This window comes from Micromesistius poutassou, assembly GCF_964030765.1.
Source record: "Micromesistius poutassou genome assembly, chromosome: 22".
In the NCBI taxonomy this organism is placed as follows: Eukaryota; Metazoa; Chordata; class Actinopteri; order Gadiformes; family Gadidae; genus Micromesistius; species Micromesistius poutassou.
This window is the reverse complement of record NC_140292.1, coordinates 7,698,214-7,721,279: the sequence shown is the minus strand read 5'-3', so window position 1 is coordinate 7,721,279 and position 23,066 is coordinate 7,698,214. Positions and strand designations below refer to the sequence as shown.

Sequence of the window (23,066 nt, the reverse complement as noted above, 5' to 3'; positions counted from 1 at the left end):
CAAAACATTAGACAGGAACATCCTTCTTCAGGAACATCCAAGTCTTGGAGGTTGTAGTTAATTCATGTTGGTGCAAAGACAAATGTTTAGTCTTCCTTTCAAAGCAGCCTCTTTTTTTGCCAAGACATCTGTCTCTTGGGTAAACCTTGGGTAAAACCAAGCATGTGACACGGCACTGCAATGGAATCACCACACCACAATGATAACTGGATTGTAAAGCTCCGGTGAGAAACGTTCACACAAAGGATTAAACATTAAATGTGATATCCGCCATAATAAAAACACAGTAATGGTGTACTGTAAATCACAGGCAGAATGAACTGCACGCTGCCACCGGCCTTTTATCCATCATCACACATCACACAATCAACACACGTGTATGTGTGTGTTTCTGTGTTTCTTCATGTGTGTGCGTGTGCGTTTGTGTGTGTGTGTGTGTGTGTGTGTGTGTGTGTGTGTGTGTGTGTGTGTGTGTGTGCTCATGAGTTGCTGCTGAAAATAAATGCATGCAGTGTAAGCGCTTCATTAAAATTCTCCTCCTCTGTGCCAGGGTATGAACTATCTCCACAACAGCTACATAGGCTGCCATGGAAATCTGAAGTCATCTAATTGCGTGGTGGACAGTCGATTTGTTTTGAAAATCACGGATTATGGCCTGGCAAGCTTCCGCTTCTCCTCTGAGAACGATGACTCACACGCACTTTATGCAAGTAAGTTAACTCAAGCTGTCAGATAGGAGCTTGTAGAAACATGTTTACATATGCACGTGTGTATATGCATGTATGTGTGTGTGTGTGTGTGTGTGTGTGTGTGTGTGTGTGTGTGTGTTTTGCATCTCTGCCTCTGTGTATGTCTTGGCCAGTGATTGTGTGTGTTTGTGTGTCTGTGTTTATATATTTGTTATCGTGTGTGTGCGTGTGTCTGTGTGTGTTTATATTTGTGTCTGGGTGTGTGCGTGTGTATGTGATTGTGTGTGCATATGTGTGTGTTTATATGTGTGTGCATGTGTGTGTTTATATTTGTGTTGATATTTGTAAATGCACATGTGTATGTGTGTGTGTGTGTGTGTTTCATCGTGTGTGTGTGTGTGTGTGTGTGTGTGTGTGTGTGTTTCCAGAGAAGCTGTGGACGGCTCCGGAGCTGCTGATATATGACCGTCACCCTCCTCTGGGGACCCAGAAGGGTGACGTGTACAGCTTTGGCATCATACTCCAGGAAATAGCCCTGAGGAACGGGCCCTTTTATGTGGATGGCATGGACCTCAGCCCCAAAGGTAAACAAGCCACCAGACTACTATCGCATTAGACACACACAGCATAAACAAAGGGAACAACTGTTTTGTACCAACCCTGACCCCCCCCCCCCCCCCCCCACCAGAGAGGCAGTCTCACCACAGATTATCTGAAAATAACTTCAGGCAAGGAATTACTCAAAGCAGACAGAGGGCAAAAAAAAAACAACAGAGACACGTCAGAAAGAAAAGGAAACGACAAACAGGGGCCGAAACAGGGGCCGAAACAAGGAAATAACAGATAGAAAAGACCGGTGCCTCACAGGGTGTTTCCACTTACACAGCCTTAACCGCTGCCTTCATATCACCAACAATAGTAACCGATTAAAACCTCAAACCTCCATCACAGTCGCCCTGATGTGTTGTGGGTGAAGTGGGCAGACTGTCTTCAAACACAGCCGTGGCCGTTTGGCCATAGCCGATGTGGTCCTCGACTGGGACACACGACACGAAGCGTCACTCATGAAGAACTGCCGTCGGGAGGGAGGCAATCGCCAGAGGAACGATTCTCTGTTTTGTTATAAGCGAAACATGGTTGATGCAGAGCTGCTGTTTCGCGACGAGGAGGAAGACGATATAATCAGTGTGCCGTACCTTTTAAAGAGTAGGCGTTTGAGTGAGGGGGGGCAACGGAATGTACGGCGTTTGCATTCACCGCCGTGCCCCCGCACGGCGGGGTCACTTACGTGTCCGTGCAGGCGGACTCGCTCACACAACCTCGCCACAAAGGCGTCTACCTTGAACAAACGACAACAACAACGAGGGCGCAGGAGGTAGAAACGGCACGTGTGACCTCGTCTGAAGTCCTCCAATCACATCTGTGACTTGGACGCGCGGTTCAAGCGCTGCAGAACCTACAGATGTAAGAGCTGCACAACACACGGCAAACCGCCCTATGAACCGTCATCTTTTAAGGACTATGAATCAGGTTTTATGTTCCCCGTTGCATTTGAGATCAACTACCCAATCAATGTACACTTGTTGACTTAAGAAACATTAAAAAATGATCTATATATATAAACATTAAAAAAGGAACTATATATATATATATATATATATATACACTTGTTGACCAGGGGAGGAGAACAGCATCCAAAGTCTGAGCCTATCCCAGCGGGTCTGGAATCAGATCCTAAGTCTCCGCTGTGTACGCAGGCCTCCGGGCTCAACAGGGCTGTGACTGTTGCGTGTGTGCGTGGTGATAGGGCTTCAGTTGGGGCATTTGTCGTATGAAGGGCTTCATGTTATTACCTTAACCAGCACATTATCCTACCTCAATCTTAAATAATTTGGCCTGCTTACGATAAAGTAAGTAAGTGACCCACCCACAACTTAACTCCCGATTCCCCTCACAGGCAGTCACTCTGAGAATTTGAAAGAAAACGGTGTATAGCGGGGCAGCTTGTAGTCAAAACAAAACAACATGGTGGGTCTGTAAGGGCGCCTGACTCTATCTGATAAGCTAAGCTAACCAGCAGTGTGGAATAGCTGTCATTAGATTGGCCTCTTAATGACTGGATAAATAGATCTGTATCTAAAATTAAATACAGGGGATTCTTTGTTTTCAAAGTGTAAAAATAATTATAGAGTTGAAAGTGATTTCATGATGATTATTATGATTATTATTCATCTTTGCCGTAGAAGTACTACAGTAGTAATGTCACGGATGTTGGAACTGCTGTTTTCATCTTTAGCAGATATCCTGGCAATATCCATATTATCATGATTAACTTGATTAGTTAAATGTAATCCAATAAATATTATTAAGAATTTAAGCAAGCAAAGAGAAGAAAGACTTATGAGAGGGCTTTGCAGTGGCAACATGGGTTGAATTAAATTGCACTTCAATTGAGAATGTAGTTCATCAGCTATGGAATTGAACCTATTGGTGCAGTCGCCAATAGAACAGTTTGCACCAGAGTGGGAGTGGGAGTCAATAATCAATGAAGCATATGCTTTTATGAGTCAAATAAGAAAAGGGGGGGGGGGGGAAATGCAACAGCAGTCTATGGTGGAGCTGCAGGCCGTGTTGTCGTACTGGCGTTCCTGTGGAGAAGCACACCCAGTCCCCTCACAAGCTTAGACTCTTGTGGTCACCCGCCCAGAATGAGATAACTCACCCAGCACCCCTCTGCCAGTGAGGTTCAGCCCCATGCCTCATACAGTATAATACTAAAGTTGTAATGTAATGGAAGAGCAAAGTGGAAATAGAATCATAGGCGACCTAGTAACGCAGATTGGGGTAGACCTGATTGTTAAATAGAGGACCTTGGAAATTTCGATCAGCAATCACAAATCAACGATCAAAACAACACATCTTATAACATAATCACTTCCACAGCAATGTTCTTTCTCTCTCTCTCTCTCTGTCTTCTCTTCTCTCTGTCTGCTTCTCACTATCGTTCTCGCTCACTCTCACTGGCACTCTCTATTCCCTTCTCTCTCTCTCTCTCTCTCTCTCTCTCTCTCTTTCTCTCTCTCTGACCACCAGTGTCTCCTGCTCTTCCTCCCACTAGAGATCGTGCAGAAGGTGCGTAACGGCCAGAAGCCGTACTTCCGGCCGTCCACTGACCACAGCCACCACTGTGAGGAGCTGACCTTCCTCATGGAGGGCTGCTGGGCCGAGGATTCACTCGAACGCCCCGACTTCAGCCACATCAAGATGTACATCACCAAGCTCAACAAGTGAGCACTCTGCTTAAGAATGACTAGCCAACTGCAACCTGCGTAGAAATGACCGACTAACTACAACCTGCCTTAGAAATGACTGCCTAGAACCAGCCTAGGTATTAGAAAAGACTGGGGTCACTCTTTTTTAAGTGCCCCAACTACTTAATGTTACTTAAAGGGGAACTGTCTTACTTACTTATTTTCTAACGTGAGAGAGTACTGCTTCCTCAGCGTGTTGTGAAATAGTCGCGGCCTGCAACATCCACTCCCCGGAAAAAGTAGTCATCGGTTCAGGAATTGCGTTCTCCAAAAGGGACTAACGACTTGGTCAAACCTAGATAACTGACATGACCTCATATGGGGTTTATTGTCCGTCCTTCCTTCCCCAAATTGTCACCTTTGTAGTAAAAGTGTTAATGCGTTCATACGTTGCATTGTGACATTACTGAACATCCCGAAAAATCAAGACGGACACAGCCATGAGATTCATTATGAATTTAACTTTTCGGTTTAGGCTTTTTTGGTCGCTCGGAAAAAGGTCTCTTCAGACAAGCTTCAAATCAGTACTTCTGATTCTTCCCTCCTCATGCACCCAGCACCTTCCTCAACAAGTGACACCAGCAAGTGGCTGTTTGTGATTGGGCCTCTTCACGGAAGCCCCTTGCCGCACCTCTCCCTATATTGCGTCCAATGAGAGCATGAATTATTCATTGACGTATTTTCTGGTTTATTTTTATGGCTGCCGCAGCAAGCCCCGCATGAATGGCAGCTCTGAAAGCTCTAATCACACTAGAACACGCTCGCCCACACACGCACACACGCACACACACACACACACATACATGCATACAGTACATACATGCTTGTTTGAAAAAAACAGACTCCCTAGTCTCCAGTCAGTTCAAGTTCAGTTAAGTCCCTAAAACCCTGGAGATGAGGCTCATATTTGTTGTGATTCAAAAAAAGCCATGTTGTATCCATTCATGTATGTCTCAGTGAATGAGGGGTCTGTAATAGCCGGTGTTAATCCGGTCTTTGCTGTGTATCCAAGAACAACAGAGGACTAACTTCCTTGTTGTTGCTCCGACCCGTCGGTCTGCAGTAATGACTTGGGTAATCTTTTCAAATCTGCTGAGATCTCAGCCTGTGAATGAACAGCTGCATGTCAAACAGCTCCGATCGTCTCTCTGACGGACACACGGATCGATTAGTACTGTAGATGTTTCCATATGCACGCAGACATCTATAACATACTACAGCATAGCATAACAAAGCATGACAAAAAAAACACACCACGACAAAACACAACCCACCACAAAACGCAGAAACACAGCAGCACAACACAAAACACCACACCAAAACACAACAGTAAACACCACAAAACACAACAGTACACAACACCAAAACACACACCACCACTCCACCACACACAAACAGCAGTGACAGCTCCCCCTGCACTGTCCTACTCCTCTGCCTGTCATGTTTGTGTGTGTGTGTGTGTGTGTGTGTGTGTGTGTGTGTGTGTGTGAAGGCCAGTGATGTACTGCGTCCATCTGCCAGTGGCGGGCCCCCCCCAGCCCCCCGTTATGATGGATTTTCTCAGATGTACTCAAGGATGCGCCGTCACAGCGTGCGTGAAACCTTTCCCCTCGGCCCCCCGCCCCCCCCCCCCCTAGTGGCCCCCCGCTATTTTCATTAGCCAAATGTATGTTGTTGACAAGACATGACGGACGGTTTGTTATTTTTGGTGTGTGTGTGTGTGTCTGTGTGTGTGTGTGTGAGGGGGAGGAGAGGGTGGGGGAGCTGAAGGCAGGGAGACAAGGGAGGTCTTCAGACTGCAAACGACCCGGGCTTCACCCAGCCCCAGCGTGAGGACACCCGACCACTCCGCCCGCCGTGAATAGCTGACCTCCTGGCTGCGCGCGCGCTCCGCACGCCGCCGGGTCGTTTGTCATCGTTCCCCCCCGCTGACACGTTCGGCTTGTTTGGTTTTTTCGCACCCGTGCGCATCACATGGGTCGTTTCAACCAATCGGGTTTGAATTGTTCGATTTTTCCGTTTTCTGTTGTTATTTCGCACATTTAAAAAATATATATTGTGACTCTTCTACGGAAGAGGATTAGGGCCACGTGTAAGAAAAGAAATTGAGTTCTGACTTTATTCTCTGAATTCTGACTTTGATCTCAGAATTCTGACTTTAATCTCAGAATTCTGACTTTAAAGTCAGAATTCTGAGAATAAAGTCAGAACTAAATTTTATATTTATACAAATTCATATTTATTGAGTATGGAAGAGGATTAGGGCCACACATAAGAAATAAACTTGAGTTCTGACTTTATTCTCAGAATTCTGACTTTAATCTCAGAATTCTGACTTTAAAGTCAGAATTCTGAGAATAAAGTCAGAACTCAATTTTATTTCTTATGTGTGGCCCTAATCCTCTTCCATACCCATTCATATTTGTATATATTATTATATTATTTATATTCCAATGTCATTATAAGGATAAACGCCTATATATTTATTTTATTTTAATTTCTTTATTAATTAATGTATGCATGCATAGTTTAACAATGCTTTCATCACAACATGCGTGAGCGCTTGACGAAAAGCCCCGCCTTGACAGACGCCCAAGGTCACCCTTGGGACCGAGGACTGACGTTATCACACGCCGTGTATTTCCAATCCTCCCAAGAAGCTCTCAAGATATAGGGGGACGGGGGGACGGGGGGACGGGGGGGGGGGACAATATCCACCGTCCTGTTGGGAGCGATGGTCTTCACCCAGGGTCACTGAGCCCCTCAATCATGGGCACGTTCTCCCACGTTGACCAGTGGTGGGATGGGAGTGGCACTGGGAGGACCTTCCCCTGCGTAATGGATTATAGCCACTCTCTCTCTCTCTCTGCATGCGCGCTGGCAGCCAGGGGACGCTACGTCGATCCACGCAGCGGAGCGCATCACTCACTCGTGACATGACGCTAAATGCTGCGCTACTCTTCCCCCACCCCCCCCCCTCCTCGCGTTCACCTGAGCATGTAGGTGTGTGTGTGTGTGTGTGTGTGTGTGTGTGTGTGTGTGTGTGGAGGATATGGGAACCGGGAGATAGTGGAAATATGGAAAGATGCCAAACATGGATGGTTTTAACCACTATGTTGGTATAAGACTGACCTCCTTGCGTGTGTGTGTGTGTGTGTGTGTGTGTGTGTGTGTGTGTGTGTGCGTGTGTGTGTGTCTCTGTGTGTTCATGTGTGTTCATGCCTGCCACGTTGTGAGTGGCACTATGATACATTATACATATTATATCATCTATAATAAAATACATTGTACCATTAATGTTACTGCTGAACCATAGGTGCTACTTAACCTAATAAAGACATTTTCTTGGACAAATGGAACGATACGATACAACTTTATTAATCCCCCGTAGGAGACATTTGTTTGTTGCAATAGCCCAGCATCAGTAGAAAATCACAGGATAATAATAATTAATATACAATACAATAAGAATACAAAATACTTATCCAAACAAAAGTAGACGCTAAGGGAAAATGCTAAACGAAATGCTAAAGTAAGGAGAAGACAAGACAAACAGAACAAACAACAACAAATAGGGCAAACAAAATAGACGGTATAAACACACAGTGGGAGAATTGAGAACTTGAGAACCCCTGCCCCCCAAAAGCTATTTTATAACCTGTCATCATTATCATCATTATCATTATCATCAATGTATCGATTGGTCAAATCGATCGCCCCAGTCAGTTGTTTTTGATTGGTCACAATCAAGAAGAAACACCAAGACTGTAATTTAACTTAATGGTGAAGAAATGGACGTTTCCTAGAGGCTGAAGAAGGGTCTATTTCACTGTGATGTGTGTCTGTTGTTCGAAAAACTCCAGCCAATCAGATTAAATTAACTAGGTGACGCTCTTCCTATCTTTGTTCTTGCCCAATTTGATTGGAAGTAAACCAAAAACATCCTTTCCTCTGCGAAAAGCCTTCTGTGCACATTTCTAATCATCTTTCAGCATCGTTATTCAGTCAATCTCTGGTAAAAACAGAGATGATTGGATCGACTATTGCTTATTCTTTCCTCGGGTGCTGCAATATCTAAAGACGGTGGGACTCCTCTCATCGCCATGAACTTTAACTCCCCTTTCCTCCTGCTGATCGGTCCTTTCATGTCTGTATTCGTGGGAGAGCTTCACAATGGGCCCCAGGCCAGACTGACTGAGAGAGAGAAAAAGGACGTGGACCTGCGCGATCAGCACTGTCTCACCAGCTAGTGTGTGTGTGTGTGTGTGTGTGTGTGTGTTCCTGCAGGGAGGGCAGCACCAGCATCCTCAACAACCTGTTGTCCAGGATGGAGCAGTACGCCAACAACCTGGAGAACCTGGTGGAGGAACGCACGCAGGCCTACCTGGAGGAGAAGCGCAAAGCCGAGAACCTCCTCTACCAGATCCTGCCACAGTAAGACCATCGCCCTTCTGCAGGGACCGCGATCGTCCAACATGCATGCTCAAAGTGTTGGGAAGATATTGTTCATCACATGTTGAAATAAGATTGTTTCGTTTACTATTTACTAGTAGTATGCATAATTGTCTATTTGAAAAATAAATTGAATTGACGATTGTCAATCTCCAGCACAGCAGAAGTAGGCTTCCTCATGTGCGCTGTATTTATCTCTAACGTTTATGCAAAGCATGGAAATCACCCCGGTGTCTGAACAGTTATCCTCCATGGAGTGCAGTAGTGTAGCAGTGTGGCTGCTATAAAGGGTGCATCAAAGTGACAGGCAAGCCTCTCGTTAAGGGGCTCCTGGAGAGATAGGGGAAGGCGGGAGGAGAGAAAGGAGGGTTGAAGCGTTTAAGTCCAGATGGGAAGCTCCCCTGACCTCACTAGCTGTCGGTCTGGATGCCTCGGCTATTACCTCATTTAGCGCTCCTTCTGTTTCATGTGGGAGAGTTTTACTATGACTGACGTAGAGGGGAGAGTGATACTTCGCATTTTGATGATCGTTAGACACAGGCTGATGGAGGTCTGTAATAAGATGTTGGGAGTGGGCTGGGTTCCGTAGAACACACATTTGTATAATGAAAAGGAAAATAATAATATTGATATATGGGTGCAATCTGGACATACGTAGAAATATTTAGACCCAATTACACCTAAAGGGTAAAGTAGGTCTACCGTTAAGTGTTTTCAAACTAAAGTTGTTCTGAAGTCAACATACAGCGTACAGTTATAGTAACTGTGAAATGTGTTTGCAAATCAAAATGATGATTCATCGTTCAAAATGATGATTCATCACTTTGATGAATCATCAAGTATGGGGGCATTTCCATATTATCCTTCGCAAAAGACTTAATTTCCCGTCCATGGTGGAAACAATCGACTCCTTCATGATATTCAGCAGTGTGGAAGCCAGTGCAAAAACCTTCATGCTCATTCAGGGGTTTGACCCGTGAACGTGTGAGTGACTCACCGCCGGTCCCCGTGTGTCGCGGTACAGCTCTGTGGCGGAGCAGCTGAAGAGAGGGGAGACGGTGCAGGCGGAGGCCTTCGACAGTGTCACCATCTACTTCAGCGACATCGTGGGCTTCACCTCCATGTCGGCGGAGAGCACGCCACTACAGGTAACAACGCCTCCAAACAATGTCAGGCTACGCTCCCCGGCTTTGTTCTGGGTCGGGTTTCACTGCACTTAGCTGAGGAGTTGGCTTCTGGAGGTTAGTTAAAGGCTGAGTGCACCCTGGATTCAGCGGGGGGAACTTATGCCCAGGAGATTCAAAAAGTGTGCTATTTGAGGTGAGAGAAAGTCGTAAGGTTTTATCGTTTTTTTACAAAGCATTTCTCCCTTATAAGAACTAGACACATTCTAGTTAAAAAAAAACACTCGATGAGACCCAAACAGAACGGGGTTAGGCTGCAAAAATGAATGTATCCTTGTTGATTGAAATGTTGATTTGGTGCAAGACAAAGGCAGTAGGCAAGTAGGCAAGTAGGGTACATATGTGACAATTTATCCCATTAGAAGGCCAGGATAATAGATAAAAGATAAACCAGTACTAATATAAAGGACAGTAAGTATTGTGTAACGTGTGAGTTTTGAGTGGGTCAAAGTTTAGCATTAGCATTGGCAGTTAAAACATAAATCACTTGCTCATCGTTTTGATCTTATTAAACCTATTCCTCAATTCAGGTAGTTCCCCCAACCATTATAAGCACTCTACTTGTCTTATGTGTTATCTTCATTTCTTAATCAAGCACGCACATCGGTCGAATAACGAACCAAAAGTAATGAATGCGTTGTGCTCGCAGCGGCTCCAATTCCTTTGTTGTGGATGCGTGACATGTATTCAGCATCCTACTTACTGCTCTGTGTCATAGCACCCACTGGAAACGCACCCACCCGGCGGCTACGACTCAAAATAGTCTGACTGAGGGAAGGGAGAGGGCATTGACGCAGAGTTGAGTCATTCGTTGCCTTATCTTCAATAGTGAGCAATGCTAAACGCCAGCATAGGGGAAGACAGCAGAAAGGCAGCGTGTTCTGTCTTTTAGCGATAAAAGCCCCCGAAGTCACACCACGGCAGAGGGGGTGGGGGGGTAGGTCATTACAGGTGCGTATGACTTGACAGGAAACCCAAAGATAAAAGTGAGAGTGTTTATCAGCCGTAGTTGCGCAATCCGTTTACAGATTTAGGACGTCTGCATTTAGCTAGTGTTGAGATAAAGTTGCAGGTTCCGGAATTTGATGGAATGCTATCTGACGTGACTCTTAAATGTCTTTCTTGCGTCACATGTTGAAGTGTGTAAACGTATCGCTTCTGTTCATCTTTAAAACGATCATACAAAATGTGCACTTGTTGTTTTTGTTTTGTAAATATCAATATATAATAACATTTTCTGTTGGCACCCTTAAAAAGTTTGATAGTTTACATAAATGGTGGCCAGATATGCCCTTTTACAGAAAATATATTAAAATAAACAAGCATAAAGCAGGGGAATTCTAAGAAGCAAGACTCACTTGGTCAGCTGAAGAACAGCCGATGCTTTGAGTCAATCAATGCAGTTGATTTGTGACTTAGTCAGGGGACCCCAAGTTGGGCCCGACCCAAATATGGGCCCTGACCCCAAGGTTGGGAACCAATCAGTGGCGATTTCTTTAAGACTGCAAGGGAAGCTCAGGTTCCCCTAAAATTTCAAAAATGAAATGGTCAAATATATACTGTTGTGTTAACATTGCATTGACTAAAAATGTGTTAGAACACGTCCATCTCGAAGATGAGGTCGTTCAGAATCAGCCGCCTATCGCAGGTCGACTGACTCGATTTCCTTCTCATACACTCCCGTAGCGTCACAGTGCATTTGCCTGTTGAAGCTCAGTGTCCATCCACTTAGGCTGCATAGAACAGCTTTTTTTAGTGCGTCGAAAGTCGACAGTCATTGGATAATGCTGCGATTATGTCCCTCCCATGGACGCTCAGCGTCTCTGGGGGTGCATGGAGTAGTGGGCTGGCCTGGACACTGGGCTTCTGCGTGATGATTGGAGGGTCTACGAAAGACTGAGTTGCCGTTTGATTGACAGCGATTTTGAACTATAAAACGTCGCCGGAGCTCTCTTCAGTCCTCAGTCCCGTCGCGGATTTTGCAAGCGAGTCGAAAGACAAACTGCAACCTGTTTCTTGATTTCTTTGATTGGCGAAATTTCACTGGAAAAGACAGCTAGTTGACAGGGTCATGACAGGGTCACAGAGCATCTCCTTGAAAAGGAACAGAGAGCCACAGAGCAGGGTCACAGAGCATTTCCTTGAAAAGGAACAGAGAGCAGAATTGACATATAAATAAATTGACAATTTACATGATGAGCTTAAATGAGCTTCCCCTCTTTGAAAGACCAGCAGCCGCCACTGGAACCAATGTATTATTAACAATGTTTTTCATTCCCATCCGTCTCGCCATTGTTGTAGGTCGTGACCCTGCTCAATGACCTGTACACCTGCTTCGACGCCATCATCGACAATTTCGATGTATACAAGGTAAACACACACTTGCATTGTCTTTTCCCGCAGTCATCGTTACAATGATTGAACCAAGGCTGAACCTCTAAACGTATGTCCGACGATCAGACATGCAGTGGATGTTTACGTCGATGTATGCCGCGTGGCACCGAGAAGAAGGAAACTCTCGCTCATGTACACGATGGTCCGCCCTGTGTCTACGTATGCCGAATGGTAACGCGGAGCGTCTGTGGCTCCCTGCCGTCAGGTGGAGACCATCGGCGACGCCTACATGGTCGTGTCGGGGCTGCCCGTGCGCAACGGGAAGCTGCACGCCAGGGAGATCGCCGGGATGTCCTTGGCCCTGCTGGAACAGGTCAAAACGTTCAAGATCCGACACAGACCCAACGACCAGCTGCGGCTCCGAGTCGGGATACACACAGGTGGGTCTAGAGTGAGGCTAACGATAGGAACACATAATGATGCTTACAATAGGAACAAACAGGTCAGTCTATAGTGATGCTAACAATATGAATGCACACAGCTTTAATGATGCTAACAATAGGAACTCAGAGGTAGGTTTATAGTGACGCTAACAATAATTGATTGAATTGATATAGCGCTTTTCTAGACACTCAAAGACGCTTTACAGTGAAGGGGGGACCTCACTAACCACCACCAATGTGTAGCACCCACTTGGGTGATGCACGGCAGCCAATTTGCGCCAGAACGCTCACTACACACCAGCTTGAGGTGGAGAGTGAGGAGGTTTATAAACAATAGTTTTATAGTGATGCTAACAATAGGTCTATAGTGATGCTAACAATAGGAACATACGCAGGTAGGTCTACATAGACGGGCTAACAATAGGAATTCACATGTAGGTCTGTAGTGATGCTAACAATAGGTGTACAAGTGTAAAGCGACTCCTGATAAAAGACTAACATGTGACCAAATAAATGCTCTACAGCTACAAGGTCCCAAAATCAATACAAAGAAAACCAAATGATATGCTTTGGTGGGAAACAGATAGCTTGCAAGCCACAGAGGGTATGGTCAGGGGATCTGTGTGGCGATAGCTGCCTAATCTAACCTTTACGACGACTTATACATACACTGATGTTACCAATGAAGATTAAAGGAATACATTCGTCTTCCCCATATTCATTGCTGGGATAGTGCTGATGTTTCGCACTAGAATTGTTGTATTGACACATTAAGCCCCCTGGGGTATCCAGTAATTAGATGCTGTCGTATGTCCTGTTTACTGACTGGACAGACATTTATTGTCAAGCTAAACAGGGATGTGACCCCGGTGGTATTTAGCGTGAATCAGAGTGCGGCGATGTGGCATTTGGATTGTGTTTATAGTCTCATGCAAACACTTGACCTACAGCCGGGAGTTGGCTTTTCAACGGCGTGTGTAGGAAGGCCGGCACTCAGCATCGTCTGGCTGCATGCAAATCAGCATCAGCACCGTTTCACTTCAGTCGTCACTTCACCGTCCCAGCGCTGAGTCATGGAACCACAGCCATGGGATGCTCGTTATTTCTATACCGGTACGATTTGAACCCTGTTTTATTTTTGCATCTGCAGGGCCTGTCTGTGCAGGCGTGGTGGGGTTGAAGATGCCCAGATATTGTTTATTCGGGGACACTGTCAACACCACATCCAGGATGGAGTCTAACGGGGAGGGTGAGTTTGACACGTGGATGTCAATGCCGGAACACTGCTTTTCCCCCCGTCTCGTTCGTGGATGTGTTTCTGTTATGTAGTTTTAATGTATCAGTGTGTGCATCTGTTTATCCATCTGTGATATCTGCTTTAAATCAGCAAGTGTTGTCGAATTATTATCCAACAAATGACTTTGTAGATTCACTGTGAAGGACATTATTTCACAACAATTTGATTACATTTTTTCCATGTTTTTCATTCCTGTGATCTGGTGATCTGTCAAACAGTCCTAAGGCAGCCTGGGATTGACAACATGATTAAAGCAACCTGTTTCATTTACTGATTCAGATAAATTCAAATTATTTTGGCTTCAGCCTGTTTAAACATGGCAAACAAACGCATTCCTACGCAAATACAATCACATCGTCTCCCCAAAGGGAGGTTTTTCATTAGTCATTTCTTGTAGAAACAAGAAACTTGAGAAATACGCAAATCCGACTTAATATTGCACTGTGACGATCACACATGGTCTATAGGTTGGATGTTCTTAACAAGCCGCGACAGGGCCCAGCCGTGTCCTAGGGATGGTTTGGATGCCTTTCCGAGCGTCTAATCACATGTATTGATTAGGGACTTAGTAGCTTCCTGTATTGCGCCGCCACGGATAAATAATTGATAGCACTTACAGCGCAGCACCCATAGCCCGCCTTAGCGCAGTAAGCAGTACCCCAGACCAGAATCCCAAATCACCACTGAGAGCTGCTAGTGTGTGTGTTTGTGTGTGAGTGAGTGATTGAGTGAGTGAGTGAGTGAATGAGTGAGTGTGTGTGTGTCTGTGTGTGTGTGTGTGTGTGTCTGTCTGTCTGTCTGTCTGTAGAACACATCAGTCTTTCCACTTTCCACTGCTTTTGGTCGGCCTTGTGCCTCTGATGTTCTGCTAAAGAACAATAACCACACTTAGTCCTATTCATTTTGGTTCAATTCATCAGGAGGTTGTCCCATTGCTCTGAAAACACAGTGTGGAACGATAAAACAAGACCTATGACGTGTCTGGGCGAAATGTTAGATAGAGTTGCTGATGTGTGTCAGATGCTGTTATTCTTATCATGTCTGTGGTGTTGTCGTTCCAGCCTTGAGGATCCACCTCTCCTCAGCCACTAAAGAAGTGCTGGACGAGTTTGGTTACTTTGACCTCCAGTTACGCGGGGATATAGAGATGAAGGTGAGGACACACACGCACGCGCACACACACACACACACACACACACACACACACACACACACACACACACACACACACAGTATAGGAGGCCATCAAAACCGGGCCATAAACTAGACAAACAATCTGAGCTTTACTGTGACAAGTGTGAATACAAAAAAAGTTGACAAAAGTTCCTATTGTCTTCCTGTCTTTCTGTCTTTGTCAAACATTTCTTAATGTCTGTCCAAACCTTGCAAAACCGAATGATGCCACAACATCATTCATTCCAATTCCGATAACACAGACGCATTAAACATCATTCCTACGATACACTGACTGACAGACAGACGGACCTGGTTGTCAGGGTGACCGCTACAGAAGGGCATGACATCAGGCTCCCCCCCACACACACACACTCCACCCTCCCCCCCCATCCTCCTTCATCAGGCCCTGATCAACCTATTGATTTCTGTGCTTTTCCAGGGCAAAGGCAAAATGAGAACCTATTGGCTTCTGGGAGAGAAGACGGACGTGTATGTTATCTGAGAAGCTTGCTGATAATGAGGCAACGGGAGCCGCCCAGCCCAGGGACAACAACAGCTGGGCCCAGCCCCTTCTTTATTTGTTCTAGAATAAGTCCTTATAGCTGTCCTCCCCTGCAGAGTGCAAAGTCAACCACACGGGGGACTTTTCACGCCGAAATAAAACTTGGGGAAATTGAAGGTATGTTTATTACCTGGAGAAAACTTGGAACGGTAAAAAATATATATATATATATATTAAAAAAGTATTTGTAAAAGCTGTTTTTGTATGAAGAATCTTTCTGTATTGGAGAGAGAGAGAGTACTTTTGAATGATAAATTCATATTTTTTGTGATTTCTAGATTTAAGATTTGTATGAATAAGGTGTTTGGGAGTCCATCATGTGTTAGTATCTCCTGGAACATGGGAGGGCACAGTGTTATGATCGTCAATGCAGAGATCAACGTTCAACAGTGGTGTTATACAGTACAAGATATGTGTGTATATATGTATATCCAAGACACTGTAAGATATTTTGTTCAATAAACCAGAGTAAAACATGAATTTGTCGCTTTTTCTATTCATTTATTTACTTTTAACATTTATGTGGGGCGTTCAAGGAACTTTCCTGGCCCACTATGAAACCAAATCTATCTAAATGTATTTCCACACTGACTCCAAGGAGATGTGATAACCCGCCAAGCCACCCCCTGTGGTGTCCCTGAGAATATCTGATGATGCCCTGCCCTGGTAGGAGGAGATATGGAGGCTGGTAAACAAGCAGAGCTTAACCATATGAGGCTCATGCGGGGGCACCTCTGGACACGCTAACCCTCCACGGGAGTTTCTTCTGGTGAGGACGACACCGGCGCCATGGATACGTCCTATGCTAATATTAGCACCGCAGTGTTTCATGTCGTTACAGAGTCGGCGGTATTTAATGCGGGAAGGGGATCGATCAACTGTTTGTCGGGGGTATTGAAAATGCAAAGAAATTCCATCAAACAGAATCTACAATCAAATATTAGCAAATATGGGGGGCGGAGGCAGGGGGATTTTGCATGTGAAGAAAAACGGTGTGTGTGTGTGTGTGTGTGTGATTATAAAGATAGATATAGAAAGCAGCTACTAAGACACACAGTGGCATCGCTGGTCTCCCAGGCCTACCGCTGCGATGACATCCTCGCTCATTAGAGACACCTACAATCGAAGTGGAACCTGGGGGCATGACCCCTGCAGCGTCCGTTTGTGTGTGTGTGTGTGTGTGTGTGTTTCCCTGTGAATGAGTGTGTCAAGATCTGTGGGCACATGTCTCCCTGTGTGTGTGTGTGTGTGTGTGTGTGTGTGTGTCTGTGTCTGTGTCTGTGTGTGTGTATCTGTGCATGTGTTTGTGCGTGAGTATGTGTGGGATTTGTGGCAACCGTGTGTGTGGGAACGTATGTTTTCATCTCTGCAGGGGAGCAACTTTTCTGCACCTGCATGACTGTAATTACCTCCCACTCACCCACACACCCACACCGACATGCTGCTCACGGCTCGTAATGGTTGAGAGAGAGAGAGTGAGAGAGAGAGAGAGAGAGATATGCATGGAGATGGAGTGAGAGAGAACCAGGGTCACACCTGAATACTAAAGGCATGATAAAGTGACCTATAAAACGTACATGGCAACGCGGTCACTCTACACAGCGTCTTATACCTGAGGCTCTCTGGCAGAAATATAAGGAATAAATGCATGTGTGCGTTGCAGCTGAATTGTACCAGGGAGCATAAATGGAAATCATAAAATATATTGATTTCGAAGTATGGACAATATGAAGGTGGAGGGTTTCTTTGTTGCTGTTGTTCAATCAAGACATTCCTCAAACGCATGCCATCTTAGACCAGTTGAAAAGAAAGGGAGATCATTTCACACAACAAATCACTCATTCAGGTACAGCAGTATGAAGTAATGTATAGAAAAACCTATGTCTTTCCTTAACAATGAGATAACCGTCTGTTTTGCTTTTGGGAGGGAAATACATTGATATGTGTGATTCAAAGGCTCTTGATTGCTTATAATCAGCATTTTAAAAGTAGCACTGGGTACTGGGCTTGATGACATAATTCAACTCATAATTTCAGGCATTCATACCCTTGGTTTCAAGAAAAATCTAAAGTAAAATAAGGCTGATGCACATTCATAAGATCTCAGTAAAATGCTGTGGACACTGTTTGGATGACCAGTGTGTTCTCCTTAGATGTTTGATTAGATCAACACCAGACACTTTTCTTACTGAAGCTAAATCCCAAGAGAAACCCTGATTACATAGCTTTACGTATACCACATGCTAGCCCAGCACGTAGAGGATATTTCCTATCTTTCCTATCTATCCTAAATAACGATATCTTTGTGTCTGTCTCTTGTTTTTGTATATTAACCATCACTCATTCAGGTACAGCATTCAGTATGAAGTAATGTATAGGAAAACCTATGTCTTTCCTTAACAATGAGATAACCGTCTGTTTTGCTTTTGGGCGGGAAATACATTGATATAGACTAAATTGACCTGGTCGCCATAGCTACCTGCCTCCATACTCATCGGAGTATGAAACAATGGATCTTGGGCTGTGCCCAACGGCACAGCCCTACGGACTGACAGGACCACGCATCTGTGTGTCCTTCACTACCTCACGCCCCTAGACTGCATCTTTATATCTGAGATGGAGCATAATGTACTACAAAACACACTACCGCCTGTAGACCATTATCTCTACTTTGAGCTAATTATCTAATTGGCAGTTAATAATAATTGACTGATTACATGTAGTAGTCGTTTTGAACATCATTCATTTGCTGTATTAAATGTTGAAGCAGGGGCCAGCACGATGACAGACCAATGTGTAAACAGGACAGATGCATGGGCAGGTTAGTAGCCTATCTATTAATTAAGTAATTATCTGGGAATTGATGAAAGTAACTGTAGAGTCTAGAATTTCTCATTCTCTCAGAGGTGCTCGTCTTTTAATAACGCGTTTGTTGAATCGGATAGTCATCATGTGGGTTTTCTGTTTTATTAACATGGCATGTTACAAATGCTGTTTATTTGTTACATTGCGAATGCTTTGCTCTTTGATGCTATAACAGCTCTCCCATTGGCAGCAGTGAGATGGTTGAGGTCGGTGTGCGGTGCTTATCGCTATAGGTCCTTTTCTATGCTGATGATGGGGTTGGGGGGTGGGTGGGGCTACTGGTCATTTAACTGCTGGGTTATTGGGGTGCTGAACTGAGCGCTCCTCTTGAAAGGGCTGTCCGTTGTTCGAACCACGGTCATTCTCTGTAAACAGAACAACAGAAACAGTGTTTCAATGTTATTCTACTTTAGGTTAGGCTACTTACTTTAGCCTTTAGTTCTGCGGCAACAAAGAAAGTTAATCTTTGTCAATCAGCAAGCCGAGCATGTGTTTACAGAGTCACAAGCATGTGCATGTGCAAGTGGGATAAATTATAACATTATATTCCTAATCCTCACAATTCAGGCTGGCGTTTTGGTTTTGGTACTCGAATATACCCATACATAAATCTAACACGGAAAATTAACTTGAAAAAACAGTGCATAAAGCATGTGCAATCTAGCCAAGGCATCATGGGAAAATATATAGTGTGTGCGTGTATGCGTGCGTGCATGTGTGTTGTGGTTTCTTTGTTGTGACAGACCTGAATGTGCTGATGATTCTCGCTCCAAAATGTAATCGCCTGGTCGCATTTGTAATCATGATTCTGTTGACGAGAAAACAAAAACACGTCAGGAATTGGATTTCGCTGATTGACTAAAGTGCATTATAGGAGGCCTGAAAACATCCCACTCACATAACAGCGAAGAGAATGGCAGCAAGGAAAACCATAATGTTATCCTTCTTCCCTAGTTGTCATATTTATACACTGCTTGGCTTGAGACGTAAGATTGGAAAGGATTGGCAAACTGTTGCTCAGCTTGACGCCAAAGTAAATGGCCATTCAGTTGGCTAGGCCAAACTCCTTCTAGGGAATTAGGATGAACATTTACTCAGTTCAGTGACAGTGCCTCTGTCACTTAATTCATGAGTGCACACTGCACAATGTAACTGTATGATGGCAGTCATAAAGATTTGCTCCAACATCTACTGTTTGGTCATTCGGTATAGTGCTTCAGCTCTACCTGAACCATTTGTTTCACAAAATATTTGAACAAAAGGGATGGCTACAGTGGACTGAATAACACGCATCACAAAAAGCGCAATGATCACATTTCCGATACCTTCGTCGGTGTGGGAGGAAGAGGCACAAATCCTCCGCCGGTGAAATCCCTGTGAGTGGTGGAGGAGAAGTCTGTGGCGGGAGTCACGGGGTTGAACTCTGCATGCACCTTCTCACTGCAAACACACGGGCGAGACACGAGTAGTACTTCGACGTCACAAACGGGCCCGAAAGCACTGTGTGTATTTTGTGATGATTGGTGTGTCAATAGCATATGCATACAAACACATAACAAGTCATCGTTGTGCTTTATGTACAGAAAATTGCATTGTGCGAATGTGTTGACTCGTGAGCACAAGTTAAGATGTTGTCGTGGGTCCAGAGATGGGTTTTTAAGATAGCTCTGGTAATGTTCAGCCATTATCAGCACCATCAAAACAGACCCATTTCCAAATAAGCCACTTACTGTGATTGAGTATTCGTCTCAAAGGGTTTCAAAGCAGAATAGATTCTGGCCAAGGCTGTTTTTAGAGGTGAAACATTAAATAAAGTGATGGGAAAATAATTAATGATAATGACTCTTCCAACATAAAAATGTAAAACATTACCTTATTGTCTGAGCGATCAATTTAGCCAGAAGTTCTCCTCTGATACCTGCAACACGAAGAGGCCAAAAAAGAGATTAAACTGAGGGAAACAAAACACATGTGATGTTTATTTACCATGGTACTAAATGCTGTTCAACACCTAGGGCCCGTCCCAATTCTCCCCCTTCCCCTAGATTTGAGCCCTATCCCTGGATTCTGCGCGTTCCCGCGAAGGGGTAGGGTGTCCCAATACTTAAGGGAGCAAGGGGAAGTGCTGTCTTTCCCTTAAAATCAACCCATGAATGCTAGCCAGCTCGGTAGCTGACTTGCAGCTAAGGGCACTCAAAGCAAGGGGAGAGAAATGGGACTGGGCCTATAATATAATGACATCTTCCCAGCGGTTTGTCCATGAACAGCCCTATTATGTATAACATGATATATGACACATATGACCAACGTACCGCGCTCCCTCACCCCTGGAGCCACAGGGGCCGTGTAGGCTGACTTCAGGGTGCTGATGTCTTCCATTTTGCTCTCCAGGTTCATCGAGAAAATGCCCCGGTGTCCGTCTCTCTGGATCTGTTCCTGAGACGCATTGTCCGCGAGAACGGCTACTGCCCTCTGTATGGACACACAGCAACACTGCTCATGGCTCATAGTGTGTGTGTGTGTGTGTGTGTGTGTGTGTGTGTGTGTGTGGTGTGTGTGTGTGTGTGTGTGTGTGTGTGTGTGTGTGTGTGTGTGTGTGTGTGTGTGCAAGTACATGACATTCAATAAATGTTGTATGATTTAGCTTCAGGTTCTTGCAATATGAATAAGAAATAAGGAAACGTTTCCACACACACACACACACACACACACACACACACACACACACACACACACACACACACACACACACACACACACAGAAACACACATGTAAAAGGTTTAATTTTATTTATTTTTTTTACAGATTTTAGGAAGCTTATTGCCAACAACAATCATTGATAAATGACTATGATTCTTTATTATGATTCACTACGGCGAAATACACAGGCCTAAACTAAATATACTAACCTCTTCCACCCAATTGTCCAATAGACACTTTCCAACTTTCTTCTCCATAGCGGCATTCGGCGTCCTCGTTGTCAATCAATCCATTGAACTGACGGTGTCAGAGGCGCGTCTTCCCGATAGCAACGGGTTAGAAACGATAACAAGGTGATCGACGAGCACCCGCGAGCCGGTCAAGGACGACTGTGGACACTGTTGTCCGGCGGATCTCCATGACAACGCTGTATGACTACCACATTCCTTCCGGAAGTTGATACAAAGTGCACGCCGGCTGAACACCACGTTGGCGGGTTACGGTTGTTATTAGTTACCTATCGACGTGTACCCGCTCTTTCACCGTACACCCACGATGAGATCGAGAACATTGCGTTTTAAAGTGAACGTTTTGTTTCCACTTAAGTGTGTAGGTTGACCCGGAGACACGTGCAGGTGGAGTGAGCAGTATTAAGTAGTATTAGAACTGAGCCATGAATGAGGATGACATTGAAATGTTTATTGATTCTTCCAAACTGGTCAGAAAACATGAGGCTGCAGATTCATGTATGAAAATCTGCATCTGATTGAATAAGTCGAATGTTCTCGACTTCAACTTGTGATACAGATTTTTCTCTTGAGATGAATTCGAGGAAAATGTGAGAAGGTGTGATTCAAAGGCTCTTGATTGCTTATAATCAGCATTTTAAAAGTAGCACTGGGTACTGGGCTTGATGACATAATTCAACTCATAATTTCAGGCATTCATACCCTTGGTTTCAAGAAAAATCTAAAGTAAAATAAGGCTGATGCACATTCATAAGATCTCAGTAAAATGCTGTGGACACTGTTTGGATGACCAGTGTGTTCTCCTTAGATGTTTGATTAGATCAACACCAGACACTTTTCTTACTGAAGCTAAATCCCAAGAGAAACCCTGATTACATAGCTTTACGTATACCACATGCTAGCCCAGCACGTAGAGGATATTTCCTATCTTTATCTATCCTAAATAACGATATCTTTGTGTCTGTCTCTTGTTTTTGTATATTAACCAGAATCAAAAAAAAGTATAGCAACTGCAAACTGTAACAAAAGTAAATGGGGAGGATGGGGGCTCCATACTGTGACCTATATAATCATGTGATTCTGTTATCACATGTGACCTCATGGGAAATGTTGACGACTATTTACGTCATGGTAACACATTATGGACTCTCGAACTCTTCCCTAAAAAAACGGGGGGAAAAACTTGATTTACAAAATGGAAGGCATTATTCAATGAAAGTATGTCAACTCTGTGCTCACTGTGAGGAGTAAAAGGACGTGGATGACATGTTAATACGACAACTAAAGCCTAAAGTGGTGGGACGTCACACACACACACACACACACACGTACACACACACACACACACATATACACACGCAACCCTCCCACCACACGCACACACACCCTCCTAGTATTAAAATTGCACTCTGGTGTTACTGGGTCTCGGCCTGGTTTCAGAAGGGGATTATCAACATGGCATGGATAAACACGTTTCTCCTATCATGTCACACAGCTACTCCTGCTCTCCCCTCTGAACAAAAGCCCGGAGAGATAATGCTGCTATTTCGGTGTTTCAGTTGTGATTACATGTTCACTGACCGATCTCCATGGTGACCAGCGGGCTGCCTCTGCAGCAGATCTATTGATGAGTTATGTAGGTGTGTCTTTTTTTTGTTTCTTCCATTTTCTTTTTTTCCCCAGAAGCCCTTAGAGGCTGAAGTACGGCTTTGCCTTCGTGGCTGGCCTGCTATTAAAATTATGTGAAATTCCTCTTGTCGTCGAATGACTGTCTAGGTATTGTGTTGGTTGACACCGTACTCTG

General features: G+C 44.5%; 2 protein-coding genes across 2 annotated transcripts in view; one reads left to right on the top strand and one right to left on the bottom strand.

Annotated features, from left to right (window-relative positions):
- The window catches only part of npr2 (natriuretic peptide receptor 2), a 41,720-nt gene extending 25,904 nt beyond the window's left edge, over positions 1–15,816 (top strand). The window contains exons 13-22 of the mRNA XM_084486178.1: positions 551–710; positions 1,118–1,273; positions 3,808–3,976; positions 8,288–8,434; positions 9,477–9,600; positions 11,938–12,006; positions 12,236–12,410; positions 13,564–13,662; positions 14,772–14,863; positions 15,326–15,816. Coding sequence (XP_084342304.1) covers positions 551–710; positions 1,118–1,273; positions 3,808–3,976; positions 8,288–8,434; positions 9,477–9,600; positions 11,938–12,006; positions 12,236–12,410; positions 13,564–13,662; positions 14,772–14,863; positions 15,326–15,388 — 1,254 coding nt within the window. The 3' untranslated portion in view covers positions 15,389–15,816. The remainder of the gene's footprint in view (positions 1–550; positions 711–1,117; positions 1,274–3,807; positions 3,977–8,287; positions 8,435–9,476; positions 9,601–11,937; positions 12,007–12,235; positions 12,411–13,563; positions 13,663–14,771; positions 14,864–15,325) is intronic.
- A 2,772-nt stretch (positions 15,817–18,588) lies between these two features.
- spag8 (sperm associated antigen 8) lies at positions 18,589–21,271 on the bottom strand (the record flags this gene model as incomplete). Its single annotated transcript, XM_084486173.1, has 6 exons — positions 18,589–18,678; positions 19,059–19,121; positions 19,639–19,753; positions 20,186–20,231; positions 20,626–20,785; positions 21,224–21,271. 6 exons carry the CDS (start codon positions 21,269–21,271, stop codon positions 18,589–18,591), a joined length of 522 nt encoding a protein of 173 aa, XP_084342299.1.
- Positions 21,272–23,066: the final 1,795 nt, after the last annotated feature.